Source organism: Lepidochelys kempii, chromosome 13, assembly GCF_965140265.1.
Source record: "Lepidochelys kempii isolate rLepKem1 chromosome 13, rLepKem1.hap2, whole genome shotgun sequence".
In the NCBI taxonomy this organism is placed as follows: domain Eukaryota; kingdom Metazoa; phylum Chordata; order Testudines; family Cheloniidae; genus Lepidochelys; species Lepidochelys kempii.
This window is the reverse complement of record NC_133268.1, coordinates 20408371-20422879: the sequence shown is the minus strand read 5'-3', so window position 1 is coordinate 20422879 and position 14509 is coordinate 20408371. Positions and strand designations below refer to the sequence as shown.

Sequence of the window (14509 nt, the reverse complement as noted above, 5' to 3'; positions counted from 1 at the left end):
CTGGGTTTTGAGGTCTGTTGAAATCTGATCCTGGAGCTGTCAGTATGGATGACAGCAGGCCTGACCACTTCCCTCAGCACTGAACAGATGGAGTGATAAAGCAGATTCTGACCCTGGCGAACTTTCTCTTGTTTGAAGGGCTTGGTTAAAAGGCTTGTTAGCAGTTATTTAATTTCTTGTGGAGCTAGGATGTTGAGTTTGTTGCACTGTGGTTGTTTTTGCTCTCTGTGCCAGTGTGAAACAGTTGTTTTTGCTCTCTGTGCCAGTGTGAAACAACATCTCACCAGGCCTACTCTGCGAGAACAAGTTCTTATTTTCTACAGGGGCTGTGCAGGCAATCAGGTCTAATTCCTGCACTCATTTCTAATGTCTAATTACATTCCCCACTAGAGGGCAGACACGACACACATTTGAACCTGAAATTTTATTGAACCATTAACCCCAGGACTACATTGCAATCTCCTCAGAGTTAATGGATTATACCACACAGGGCAGGTTTAGCATCTCACTAAGAATAGTCTGACCTGCCTACCAGAGCACAGTGCAGCCTTTCAGCAAAGCTTTAACATATGCCAAAGAGCAGGATCTTACATTATAGGGTAGACACAGTGCAAAGAGCTAGCCGTGCAAGGGACCCCCGGTCCTGCCCTGCTTATCCTTAACTAGATATAAAAGCTACGCACATCAGTTTATAGCTCAGTCTCTCAGCCAGACAAGCAACCAAGACAAAGTGCTGTTGTTTTTCCCGGTAATGTGTATGCAAAAAATCATTCCTAAAATAACACAGTCCAAACTTGTATCATTTCTGCCATTTCCAATGTCTGGGGCGTATGCTGAATTCCAGAGTTCCCAAATGTACAAAGATAATGAATAAGGCTGCGAGTCTGTCTCGTTGGTCACGGATTCCACGACTCTCTGTGACTTCTGCAGCAGCTGGTGCTGGCTCAGGGGCTTCCCAAGCCGGGCAGCCCCTAGGCCAGCAGCAGCAGTTTGGGTGTGTGTGAGGGGGGCTCAGGGCTAGAGACAGGCATTGGGAGGAGCGGGGGGTGCTTACCTTGGGGTGGGAGGGCTCCCTGGCTCCAACTGGCATGGCCCTGCAGCTCCTAGGCGATGGAAGAGCCAGGGTGCTCCGCGCGCTGCCCTTGCCCACAGGTCCTGCCCCCGCAGCTCCCATTGGCTACAGTTCCTAGCCAATGGGAGCAGCACAGCCAGCGCTAGTGCTGGGAGCAGCGTGCGGAGCTCCTTGGCCCCTCCGCCACCTAGGAGCTGCAGGGACATGCGGAGCTGGGTAGGGAGCCTGCAAGCCCAACCCTCAACCCACCCAGCACCAGTAGGGGGGTCCCAGGCTGCGCATCGCTGCCCACCCCCAGCACCCACGGCGCCCCTGGACCACCCCGAGCACCAGCAGCCTCCGTCCCAAGTTTTAGTTAGGGGAATATAGTAAAAATCATGGACAGGTCACAGGCCGTGAATTTTTGTTTACTGCCCGGGACCTGTCCATGACTTTTACTAAAAATACCCATGACTAAAACGTAGCCTTAATAATGAATAGTATGATCCACACAAAATGTTCAGAGACAAGTCTCCTATGTTGGAAGTAGAAAAGGAGTACTTGTGGCACCTTAGAGGATAATCTTTAGTGAGCTGTAGCTCACGAAAGCTTATGCTCAAATAAATCTGTTAGTCTCTAAGATGCCACAAGTACTCCTTTTCTTTTTGCGAATATAGACTAACAAGGCTGTTACTCTGAAACCTAAGTAAGTACTGATGGGAGTGCAGGAGAAGTTCCGCTTGATCCTGCAACGTGCAGAGCACGCTGGCTCTGATCCAGTGAAACACTTACATTTAAGGTTAAACACATGCTTGTGAGTAAGCCCATTAACTTCAATTGGCTAGCCACCTGCTTAAATGTTTATGCTTCTCTACATCAGGGCCAGAATGCTCCACACCTTGCAGGAACAAGTGCTTGCTCAGAAGTCCATATAGAATCTAGACACATGAGCGCTGTGCCAGGACTTTGTAAGAGAACGTGAGGGACTCCAGGCCTAGGAGATTGGATGGGAGCTGCAGATGCTGCACAACAGAAGGTCTTGCTCGAGAATGTTTTGAACCAAACCCAACAGCTGGAGAACACCTGCCACCATTCTGACTTGCAAAGCCACAAACAAGAACTCAATGCAGCCCCAAGCAATACCCCAAAACTCACAATGTATGCCCAGCCCTATCCCCAAACAGCTGAGGCCTGGAAGAGCACTCCTGTAATGAACATGCCAAGCTTCTCAGCACAGGAGTGGAGACTTGCAGTGCTGGAATGCTTCAGCTATGCATGAGCCAGGATAGCCAGGGGCACTGGACACAAATTCTCTGGGCTTAGGGAACTCCCTGCACCACCCTGTCCACAGACTGCTGCAAACTGGCTCTGAAATCGGGGTCCTGGGAGCAGTCCTTGCTCAGCAGTGGTCATTCACTTCTTGGATTTTTCCATGAGTTCAGCTGATTGCTAGGATTACATTTATGCTGCCCCCATCTCTCGGGAGTTGCCAATCTGCTGAGTCACTTCCTCTTTTCAGACCTTTCTTTTCCCTTTAACCTCTTTCTCTGGAGAATGCTTTATGAGGCAGTATTATGGACAGAATGTGACTCATCTGCACCTGGCTTGTCATTTGATGATACCTGGGATGTAAATGCTGCAGCCAGGGTCCAACAGCGTCTACTAGTATGTGTCTAGCTATTATGCAGCTCTGAGTGCCCCTGGGAAATGGCCTGGCTCTAGAGCAATACCTGGCCTCTGTTATTTATGTACCAGACTCCCTCTCCTTGAGGCTGCTCCACTTTCATCACAGCAGTGACTTTGTTTTCCCTGTTACATAGTCTCCTGGTGGCCAAAGCTTCCCCGTATTGAGCAGTTGGTAGCAGTTGCACGCCTCTCTAAAATGGTGATGCAGCCGGATCTGTGTGTGGCTACGGCTATGCTCATTCCTGGGAGTAGGAAGAGGGCAAGACAAATAGCCAGCAAGGAGGAGTCAAAGTGACAATCTGTCCTTGTAAGCCAGAGCTCCAGCAGCCATGCTGGGTATTCTGCTGTGCTTAGGGGGCTAGTCTGCGGTGCTAGAAGGGTTGTACAATTCATGGGGAATTGCATTAACACACTCATGGGGTCATGTTACAGATCACAGTGCTCCCACGCCCACCAGCCATGTGGGTTTAGTGTGGGAATCAGTACATTCTCACTGCCGTCTCAGGCTGTGTCCACTGTAAGCACAAATGCAATCAAAGCCCTTTGAAAATGCAAAGCACCATAGAAGTGCTCAGTATTATTATTGGGATGGGTTGGTGATTTGCCCCATTAACCCCCATAGTTCTCCTCAGGGGTGGGTAATGAGGACTATGCCACTTGTATTTATGTTGGGCAGAGGAATGGCCACTGGATTGGGCTGGCGCCTGGTCTGGGAATGACGTTAAGACCCTTGTTCTCCGGCGACTGAGAAATTTTGACTCATCTACCACTGAGGTCTTGTCCTTGGTAGCATGGCTGAAATTGCTTCATCCCCTGCCTTAAGCCTGTCTCCCCTCCCTAAGGCTCTCCTTGTCCTCCTTCTGCAACCCTTTCCTAGCCAGCCTCTCATCCCCACCAAGCACTGGGCTTTCGTGGTTCTCCAATAACACACACCACCCTGACGGCTTATTTGACAGGAGTATAATTTCTCTGTAGGCTTTTGTTACATATTTGCCTTTGGGGGTCCCACTGGGACTGGGGGGGCTGAAATCCTGCGGGGAGGCCTTGCCAGGAATGGGCACAGCTGAGGCCACGGCTCGGGTAGCAGTTCAGGTGAGTGAAGCAGGAGAGTTAGTAGCAAAGCCTGAAGAGTTAATGTCTGAAGCACTACACTACCCCTCTCTTTCTGCCCCACTCTCCTTCTCCTGTGGCTGACTGAAGAACGCGCTGGGGGAAGCCGTCTCTCCGCTCCTTGGGATGGGGAGACGGCTCGGGGTGTACTGAGCAGGAGTCAAACAACCAGCAGCCTTCCTTCCTCTCATGCTGGCAGGTCCATGCGGAGGGTGGATGAGGAGAGAGCAGGGAACCTGCTGCTAGCTTCTGGCCGCCTGCGCTTCAGGGCTGTCCTCCTGGGGCTCCTCCTCATCTGACTGCACCACGGGCGTCTCGGCCCCCTCCTCACTGGTGTCCAGGCTGTTCAGGTCTGTGGAGACGGAGGATGTGGACGAGATCCGGGATTTGATCTCGGACGCATTGGGCACTTGCAGGGTGATTTCCTCCTGGTAGTGGCTGGGCTCTGCCCAAGGAGAAAGGCAAGATTAGCAGAAAAAACACAACATGCTAGCATCTTTGCTGGCCTTGTGCCCAGCCCCCTTCACCTCCACCGTACCCCTCCGCAGGCAGGCTGTGGCTTCATCCCTTTCCCAGCCCATTGCAGGGGCTACATATGTGCAGGACGCCATTTCAGTGGAGCCAGCGACTCTGGCACACAAGGTTTCTAGGCCCTTTAGGAGGAAAGGAGATGAGGCAATGGGCTGGAACTACCCCTGTCAGGAGAGGTGGGGGGTAGGAGGGATTTGGGTGGCAGTTACTGGGCTCAACATTCTTATTGTCCATTGTTGGATCATATTAAAGAAATTCTGTATTAAAATCACAAATGAGTTTGATTCCCCAGAGTTTAAATTCCAGGGTATTACTAATTAAGAGGTCTCTTGGTTTTTGGTACTGTTTCTCTCCCTCTATGTGTGAAACTTGCAAGCTGCTAATTGTGTTAGTACATTCTAAGACAGAGTCTGTTCTCAAAGCAATTCACAGAGAGAGAGACTCAAAGCAATACTCTGTAACAACAGAAACAGCACCCAGAGACTCCCCACCCTTTTGTTGTATTAACAATTGTGATTAAAATAGAGATAGAGGATGTATGTGGATGGATGCTTGGTGTGGATAATAACTGAATGATCAGGGAGGTGCCAGCCTAAGAATCCAGTGTCCATCGGCTGAAGAAGGCGTCAAGTGGAAATAACCAGAGGACCCCCCGCCCCCCGGAGGGCAGACTGGAATCCACCCAACAGCCTCAAGAATGGGAGAACCAAAGAACACGATAACATCTTGGAGCCGTCAGGAATGTGCTATCTGCTGATTGACTCAGCAACAGCATGATGAAGCAATTCCCATAGACTGGCATAGGAAGAAATTCCTATAAAAATAGACTCTAAAAAGTGAGAACTTTGGGGTCTGATTCTGCAAACCAACTTCCAGGAGCATCAGATGAGCATCTGACAAGGCCCTGCTCCCTCCTCATGTCCAGGCCACCTGGCCAGTGGCTTGGCATGAGCAACTCTAAGGCTGGTAACTATGATAACAACCTTGCAGAACCTGTGTGTGTATGTTTGTATGAATGAATGTGTGAATAAATATGAGATTGAATGGAATGTTATAACTATAACTAACTGCTCTCCCAGCACTCCCAGCTACCTTCGAGACACCACTGACTTCCTGAGGAAACTTCAATCCATCGGTGCTCTTCCTGATAACACCATCCTGGCCACTATGGATGTAGAAGCCCTCTACACCAACATTCCACACAAAGATGGACTACAAGCCATCAAGAACACTATCCCCGATAATGTCACGGCTAACCTGGTGGCTGAACTTTGTGACTTTGTCCTTACCCATAACTACTTCACATTTGGGGACAATGTATACCTTCAGATCAGCGGCACTGCTATGGGTACCCGCATGGCCCCACAGTATGCCAACATTTTTATGGCTGATTTAGAACAACGCTTCCTCAGCTCTCGTCCCCTAAAGCCCCTACTCTACTTGCGCTATATTGATGACATCTTCATCATCTGGACCCATGGAAAAGAAGCCCTTGAGGAATTCCACCATGATTTCAACAATTTCCATCCCACCACCAACCTCAGCCTGGTCCAGTCCACACAAGAGATCCACTTCCTGGACACTACAGTGCTAATAAACAATGGTCACATAAACACCACCCTATACCGGAAACCTACTGACCGCTATTCCTACCTGCATGCCTCCAGCTTTCACCCTGACCACACCACACGATCCATCGTCTACAGCCAAGCTCTGCGATACAACCGCATTTGCTCCAACCCCTCAGACAGAGACAAACACCTACAAGATCTCTGTCAAGCTTTCTTACAACTACAATACCCACCTGCAGAAGTAAAGAAACAGATTGATAGAGCCAGAAGAGTTCCCAGAAGTTACCTACTACAGGACAGGCCTAACAAAGAAAATAACAGAATGCCACTAGCCGTCACCTTCAGCCCCCAACTAAAACCCCTCCAACGCATTATTAAGGATCTACAACCTATCCTAAAGGATGAGCCAACACTCTCACAAATCTTGGGAGACAGGCCAGTCCTTGCCTACAGACAGCCCCACAACCTGAAGCAAATACTCACCAACAATCACATACCACACAACAGAACCACTAACCCAGGAACTTATCCTTGCAACAAAGCCCGTTGCCAATTGTGCCCACATATCTATTCAGGGGACACCATCACAGGGCCTAATAACATCAGCCACACTATCAGAGGCTCGTTCACCTGCACATCCACCAATGTGATATATGCCATCATGTGCCAGCAATGCCCCTCTGCCATGTACATTGGTCAAACTGGACAGTCTCTACGTAAAAGAATAAATGGACACAAATCAGATGTCAAGAATTATAACATTCATAAACCAGTCGGAGAACACTTCAATCTCTCTGGTCACGCAATCACAGACATGAAGGTCGCTATCTTAAAACAAAAAAACTTCAAATCCAGACTCCAGCGAGAAACTGCTGAATTGGAATTCATTTGCAAATTGGATACTATTAATTTAGGCTTAAATAGAGACTGGGAGTGGCTAAGTCATTATGCAAGGTAGCCTGTTTCCTCTTGTTTTTTCCTCCCCCCCCCGCCCGATGTTCTGGTTTAACTTGGATTTAAACTTGAAGAGTGGTCAGTTTGGATGAGCTATTACCAGCAGGAGAGTGAGTTTGTGTGTGTATGGGGGTGGGGGGGATGTGAGAAAACCTGGATTTGTGCAGGAAATAGCCCAACTTGATTGTCATGCACATTGTGTAAAGAGTTGTCACTTTGGATGGGCTATCACCAGCAGGAGAGTGAATTTGTGTGGGGGGGTGGAGGGTGAGAAAACCTGGATTTGTGCTGGAAATGGCCCACCTGATGATCACTTTAGATAAGCTATTACCAGCAGGACAGTGGGGTGGGAGGAAGTATTGGTTCATATTCTCTGTGTATATATAAAGTCTGCTGCAGTTTCCACGATATGCATCTGATGAAGTGAGCTGTAGCTCACGAAAGCTTATGCTCTAATAAATTGGTTAGTCTCTAAGGTGCCACAAGTACTCCTTTTCTTTTTGCGAATACAGACTAACACGGCTGTTACTCTGAAACATAACTGCTTACTATGATTCTTTCTGTATTCACAATAAATGTGGTATTTTGCCTTTTTCCCTTTAATAAGATCCTGCTGGTTTTTATTTTATTGGTACAACACCATGAGCCGAGAGACATGAGCTGGCCATAAGCAGGACTGAGCTGCAGACCCACTGACCTCCAGGACAAGCTGAGCTACCGGTCCCCTAGTCCAACTTTGATCCCCAGCACGAGCCAGGCTACTGCTGGAGCCCGGTCTCCTTCCCCAGTCCCAGACTTTGGCAGCAGGGCATGTGCCTCACATTCCTTCTCCATTTTTGGCAGTGGAGCCTTTTCTGTCTCGCTTGTAAAATTCCAGCTTGGGGCCTTCACGTGTGAGGCTGTTTAACTGAAACAGAGAAGAATCTGCCGCTAAATGGCTTGACTCATTCTCAGAGTGACTCATACTCAGAGTCACTGCAAGGAGTGCAGCATGGGGTGATCAGGCTCCTGATTACTCCTCCTCCCCCATTTGGGTTCCCCTCCCCAGGCAATGAGCTCAACACAGGGTAACTGGGTCTGCCTGGCTCCCCACTTCCCATGTGGGGAGCTCCAGCCTAGGGCCACCATGGTGCTGACACCGCCCCCAACAGGGAGCTCAATGCAAGACAGTCAGGGTCTTGGCACCCCCCACACTTTGTGCAGAGAGCTCAGAATGGGCAATCAGGACCCAGGGGAAAGTGAGTGTGGTGAGGAGTGTGGCAGGGTGTGACGGGTAGGGGCTGCTCTAGAGCAGTTTGTGGGGACAAGAATTCAGTCCTACAAACCCTAAAAAGCTAAGACTGCACATCAGCCCTGGAAAATCGCGGATCCATAATTCTCTGCTCCCAGCAATGGTGGCTGTAGTGTAGACAGGGGACAGGTGTTTGTACAACAGCATCCTTCCCTAAGATTAGATGTCATGATGCTGAAAATGCCTGTGCCCTTTCTGCAGGGCAGCCTCCATTGGCCGTATCGCCAATGGAGCTGCATTAGCAGAGCCGTGCTGGTGTGAACTTTTCCAACCCCACAGGCCCAAGCCCCAAGTTTGTTGCCCTTTAGGACTGGAGAGAGTCACAGCAGGGCTTGGACTGGATTGAAGAACTGACCAGCTGGCGTGAAGGTTGCGGGGACAGCAGGGAGCTAACAGGGAGGGTTGCGTATGTACCTGGCAGGAGACCGGCAACATTGTTATCCTCTGTCCCACAGCTGAGAAACACGTCCATGGTGTCCTGGTCAGAAAGGTCCATCATGTCCATCTGCTCCAGCATGTCCACATTCACCTCCATGGAGGAAATGCTGCCCAGCGGAGCTGCAGAGACATGGGCCAGAAAACCAGGGAGGGCCATCACTAATGCCAGCCAGATGAGAACCTATTAGCCCTGGACCAGCAGAACTGAGAAAGCGATGCCAGGGGAAGCCAGCATGTGGGACTAGCCTACTGGCTTGTTTATAGTGTGAATTCTTCAGGGACCTTATCTTTATATCTTTATGGCGTGTTCGGGGCTCATTAAATAACAGGTCATCCCCTCCATACTGCCTTCCATCCCCTTCTGTGTGTGACAAACGTCTCCCCCTAGCCCCAGATGGGCAGCACTTACGTCTTCTGTGCTCTATCTGAAGGTGGGACATGGGGAAGAAGAAATCCACATCATGCTGGAAAACCTCCTCAAAGAACTTCTGCCTGTCACGTAATTTGAGCTGCTGCTGCATCTGCTCTGGCTCCAGTCCCCGCTGCCCATGCTCCATGTCAGCTGTAGAGGAACAAGATGGAAGATCAGGCACAGGCTAGATGCAGTCAGATGGGGCATGGGAGATCAGCCAAGGCCAAGAAGGGCTGCATAAGTCCGCCCTATTCCTTCTGTCAGTGTCCTGCAGGACAGGTATTTCTCTCCTGCTCTACTTTACCTGTGGGGGTGCATTGTGATTTAGTAGCAATGGAAGAGGCATTACAAGCCATCGAGCTTGCTCCAGCAGTGCAGTCTGTGCTGGGGGCCACTGCTACTGACTCCTCTCCTGTGATCCAGCCCAGCCTGGTGTCCACAGCTGCAATGATCGTCCCCTGCTTTGGGCTTTACCACCTTTCTCCCACGGTTCTCAAAGCACTCTACAAACTTTAACGCTCACCCCCTCTGTGAGAGGGGCTTAGTGTTCTGTTATCCCCACTTTCCAGAGAGGGAAACTGAGGCACAGAAAGCAGAAGTGACTTACCCAGGGTCGCCCAGCATTAGAGCCAGGAATAGAACCAGGTCCTCCTGAATCATAGACCTCTGCTCTAGCCACTATTCACTGGTTCTCAAACTGTGGGTCGGACCCCGAAGTGGGTCGCAACCCCATTTTAATGGGGTCGCCAGGGCCAGCATTAGACTTGCTGAGTCCCAGGGTTTGGGCTCCAGCCCACTGTCCCTGCCACCCAGGGCAGTGGGGCTCAGGCTCCAGCCCCCTCTCTTCCCCCACCTGGGGCAACAGGGCTCAGACTCCCGCCCTCCACCCCCGGGGTCATGTAGTAATTTTGTTGTCAGAAAGGGGTCGCGGTACAATGGAGTTTAAGAACCCCTGCACTAGATGACACTCCTGCCTTTCTTGGCGAGAAGAAACATGGCATCCCGGATGTTGAACATTCAGGACTGTGTAACCAGAGAGCTCAGGTGTGTGTGATATGGGGTAGTCTCAGCTCCAGCCTGTCACACACTGGTCTTCCTGCTGCCTAACAAAGGCTTAACCAGAGAGTTGCCTTTGAATATTAATACAGCAGAAATTCTCCCAGGAACAGGAACTGACCCTGAGTGCCAGGGATACTGGACTGAGAAATGTGACAGTAATAAAATGGCATTAACACCCCCACCCCCACCTGCAAACACTCCCCTCCATACACCAGTCTATAATCCCAGTCCCCACCCCCCTCACCACACACACACACAAACAGGCTCCTCCATTCGCCCCACTCCCCTTCATACACAGCCAGCCTGGATCTTTGCATTTGCATTTCTTTCATCCCTCCCACGGTTTAACTCTGCTCCCAAGAGCAATGAGGAGCCACTGAAGGAAGAAGGCTGAGCCCTCCACAGGGAACAAGGCGATGGAGGGCCAGTTCCTCCTAAGCACAGCAGGGCCTGTCTCTGTCCCTCCTGCTTTAGGAACCCAGAGGAGCAAAGAACCAGCAGCCCTTCCAGCTTGGCCAATTGGTTTCCTGGGCCCAGAACCACTAAGGTGTTTGAGTTCAATGGAATTTAGGAGCCTAAATACCTTTGAGGAACTGGGCCTTGCTGGTGTATCCCAGCAGCTGCCTGGATGCTCCCAGACTGGAGTCTCATTCCAGGGTCCATTTCTGCTGCTCTTGGCCAGGCAAGGAAAATGTGACAACCTAGCCGGGCAGGGCAGAAACCAAGGAAACCAAACAAACATCCTAGCCTGTCCCCAGACATCCTAGCACTGACCAAACCCACCTCCTGCTGCTGGAACAGGGGGCGGGAGGATCCCAGCAAAGGGCAGCAATTGCCTGGGATCCCCACCCTGCCTGGCAGGGGCCGTGTCTGTATCAGGACCAGAATGTTATAACATAGGACCCCAGAGGAAACAAACTTCTTCTTCCTTCCCCTCCCACCCCCCAACACCTGCCCCAGGGAAACCCCTCAGGGCTAAACTCCCTGCCCAGACACCTGCCCCAGGGAAACCCAGCAGGGCTAAACTCCTCCATCTGAAATATACCAAACAGGAACCAGCTGCCAATGCTGTGTGACTTATGGCTCCTGGTGACCTGCACATTTCCCCTGGGATTCTGTATTCATTTCTGGTTCTGCTTGTCCCATAACTGCTGGGCCCATTTCCAGGCTCCAACCTGCCTGGCATAAGTTCTGGTTCCAAGATGCCCAGCCCAGATCTAGGCCTTCCCACTTACTGCAACCAGAGAGCTCAGTGCAAGCCCCTGCTGCTGTCTGTCTCCTTGTCCATTGCCAAGGGCTGGGTTGGCAAGGTGCCCATGCAGCCAGGATCTCACACACTTTGCCAAAAGACTAAATCCCATGTTGAAAGCACCTTAACAACATGTCGAGATTAAGCCCATTTTACTTTCCTTGCTGGTCTCACCATCTGCTGCTGCACTGGCAGGAGCTCATTCTCCTCCTTATCCTGGTGCAGGGCCACACAGAATCCAAGCCCCCACCCCTTCGCCCCCACACATACTCGCTAATCCATTGGCAACTCCAGAGCTGTGTCAGAGAAAGTCTGGGAGGCAGAGAAGGGCTGGGGGAACAGCTACGGCACAGAGGAAGGGAGGAGACTGGGGTGGTCTAATTACAAAGCTCTGGGCTGCACAAAGAACAGGTTAACCCTGAAGGATTGTGTCTCCCTCAGTTAGCATTGAGGTAACTCTGGGTCCCTTTGGCAGCCCCTGCAGGGTAGCTAATGACTAAGGCTACAATTTAGTTATGGAGGCCACGGCAGTCATGGATTCCGTGACTTTCCCGGACTTCCGTGATGTCTAGGGCTTCAGGAAGCGGGACTGAGCACCCCTGCCCTAAAACTGGGGCTGGCTGGAACCAGGACCCTGCAGCCCCAGCCCCGCAGCTTCCCCGGGAGGCTGCAGCCAGAGATGCATGCCTCACCTCTGTGGGCTTGGCTGGGGCTGCAGGTGGGGCCATGCGCCCAAACCCTGTGGTGTTCTGGACTTGGCAGGGGCTGCAGCCGGGGGCAGTGCGTCCCCCTCGCAGCTTCCCAGGGCCATGTGCCACCCCCGGCTGCAGCTGAGGCTTGGTGGGAGCTGCAACCAGGGCCACGCACCCCTGTCCCACAGCTGTGACCAGCTTGCGGGGGGCTTGGCCTGTCAGTCCCCCAACATGGGACTTCAGTCTTCCCCCCTACCTAGCCCTGCCCCCAGGTTATTTTTAGTAAAGTCACGGACAGGTCACCGGCTCCATGAATTTTTGTTTATTGCCTGTGAGCTGTCCGTGACTTTTACTAAAAATAACCATGATCAAATCTTAGCCTTACTAATGACACAGCCCAGCTGCATGGAGCCTGCCCTATTGTGCTTTCCCACCAGGGCAGAGTCACCAGCCTCCCACTGCTCCAGGAAAGCTGCAGCTATAGCATTGTTGGAATCCATGGCTAACAGGCTGGATCATCCAGTGGCTTGTCACAATTTTCCCAGGGAAAGTGGCCAGCAAATTCAAGTACCAACAATATGGAGTGGAGAAGTCAAGGTTCAGGTACTGGGGGCGTTAAGCAGCTATAGTGAAACCCCTGAGAGCTGGGGACGCTTTGGAGAAGGTGATCTGGAAGTTCTTGCACATCACACTTCATCCCAAGGTCCCTCATTCCCCATATCCTTGGCATCAACAGCGTCCACAACCACAGGCTGGTTTCTATTTCATCGCTTTGTGCTGCGAATTCCAAAACCACAGCATGACTCTTACTATGTGTTTGTACAGTGCCTAGCACAGCAGGGCCTGTCCTCAGTCAGGGTCCCTAGATACTATTGCACTATCAATATGAACCGAAGAGATCAAAAACACTGCCGTTTGGGGGCCCAAAAGCCAATGCGTTACAACTTCACTTTCCAGCAGAGCAACAAGCACCATGTGATCTACTCGGTGCACCTATTCCAGTGGAACAGGGGACACAGTGGAAACAGGGACACGCTGACCCCAGTCACTCTAGTGTTGGAGGAAAGCACAGTGCCCTGGGTTCCCTTTGATTTGAACCCTGTCTGTAGAGGTGAGCTTCCAACCTTTGCCGGAAGAAGGCACTGTCTGTATGGGGCGGGGAACGCGCAGCTATTCCAGTCTCAGCCCCTCTCTCCAAGAACATTGCAGGATAAAGGATAAGGCCATCCTAAGAGTTTGCATTTTTCTACACTGTTAATGCACACGTCATACATCTCTCTCCCAAAACATGAGAATTACAACCCTGGGATGTTCCAGGCCCCCAGGAGGAGATGCAGGGAGGTGGCATGGGCTGGTACACTATCACTTGGTGCTGGTGTGTTACTCTCACTCACGGGTTGTGCTAGAGCCTCAATGGGGAAGATGTGCCTGGATGTATTAGCAAACTTGTCTGTAAATTCCTTGGCAAGCTTTTCTTAGCCAGCTAGGCAGCCGGCACTGAAATACCATTATATAACTAAGGCAGGCATCAAGCAAGATGTGCAGCGGGGTGACTGACTGGTGACTACAGTGAGAAACTGAGATGGAGCCTTCTTCCCACTCCCTCATCTCAGCTCCCTCTCTCCCCTCCCCTTCGCTCTGTTCCTGTATCTCAGGCACTCTAGGAGGTCAAGAGCTCTGCTCATGTATTTACAGCTAAATAACCGCCATGAAGGAAATAAAAGAGAGTAACATTCCCTGTCTCTGCCCTTCGCCATGTGACTGATGGTCACATTCTCCTCGCTGTCAGTTGCTGTGATTGTCTCATCGGGATGGCATGTTCCCAGCAAGTGACACACACACTCACACAATGCAGCCCCTGTGCGCTGCAGGGAATTCATTCTGAGGTTTAAATACCTGCTGGTGGTCTTTCTTACAAGGCACTCAACCAACGGGCTGAGGCTTATGCACATTCGCAGCTGGGACACAGCACTGCCTTCCCTGGATCGCTGACCCCCCAACACATCAGGTTGTCACTTCCCAAGAGTGTGAAATAGCACCAGGCTCCCTGCTGCCTTCAAATCCTTCCGGCTCTTGCTGCTCATTAGGCACCAAAGCCTACAGAAGAACTGGACCTGAATGCAAGTGTGGGGACTGAAGGAAGAGGAGCCAGCCTACTACAGGCCCATGAGAAGGAAACATATATGGGGATTTCCTTCTACTGCCATTGCTCAGTTTCTTCTGTCCCAGCCTCTCCCAGCAGCAGGAAGCAATGTAAGGAGCCAGGGGAGGTGTTCTGTTTCCAGAGACTCCAGTGCCACCCTGCCTTAGCAAGAGGTACTAAAAGAAACAGGGCAGATTTGCTGGCTGGGTTGCACAGCTGGGATTCTCTGTCTCTCAGCATGAGACCCTGTAGGGTGACTGCAGGAAGGCCAGACATGGAAGGTGCTCATAGCTCCTCTATTCCCCATCTTCCTGCAGGAAGC

General features: G+C 51.2%; 2 protein-coding genes across 3 annotated transcripts in view; both read right to left on the bottom strand.

The window, feature by feature from the left end:
• Positions 1-409: 409 nt before the first annotated feature.
• Positions 410-14509, bottom strand: part of DBNDD2 (dysbindin domain containing 2) — a 55464-nt gene continuing 41364 nt past the window's right edge. For both annotated transcript variants that reach the window (XM_073309689.1, XM_073309688.1), the window contains exons 2-4: positions 9042-9194; positions 8609-8752; positions 410-4292 (exon numbers count right to left, since the gene is read on the bottom strand). In XM_073309689.1, coding sequence (XP_073165790.1) covers positions 4090-4292; positions 8609-8752; positions 9042-9194 — 500 coding nt within the window. In that variant the 3' untranslated portion in view covers positions 410-4089. The remainder of the gene's footprint in view (positions 4293-8608; positions 8753-9041; positions 9195-14509) is intronic.
• The window catches only part of SYS1 (SYS1 golgi trafficking protein), a 48744-nt gene continuing 43340 nt past the window's right edge, over positions 9106-14509 (bottom strand). The window contains exon 4 of the mRNA XM_073309695.1: positions 9106-9194. Coding sequence (XP_073165796.1) covers positions 9191-9194 — 4 coding nt within the window. The 3' untranslated portion in view covers positions 9106-9190. The remainder of the gene's footprint in view (positions 9195-14509) is intronic.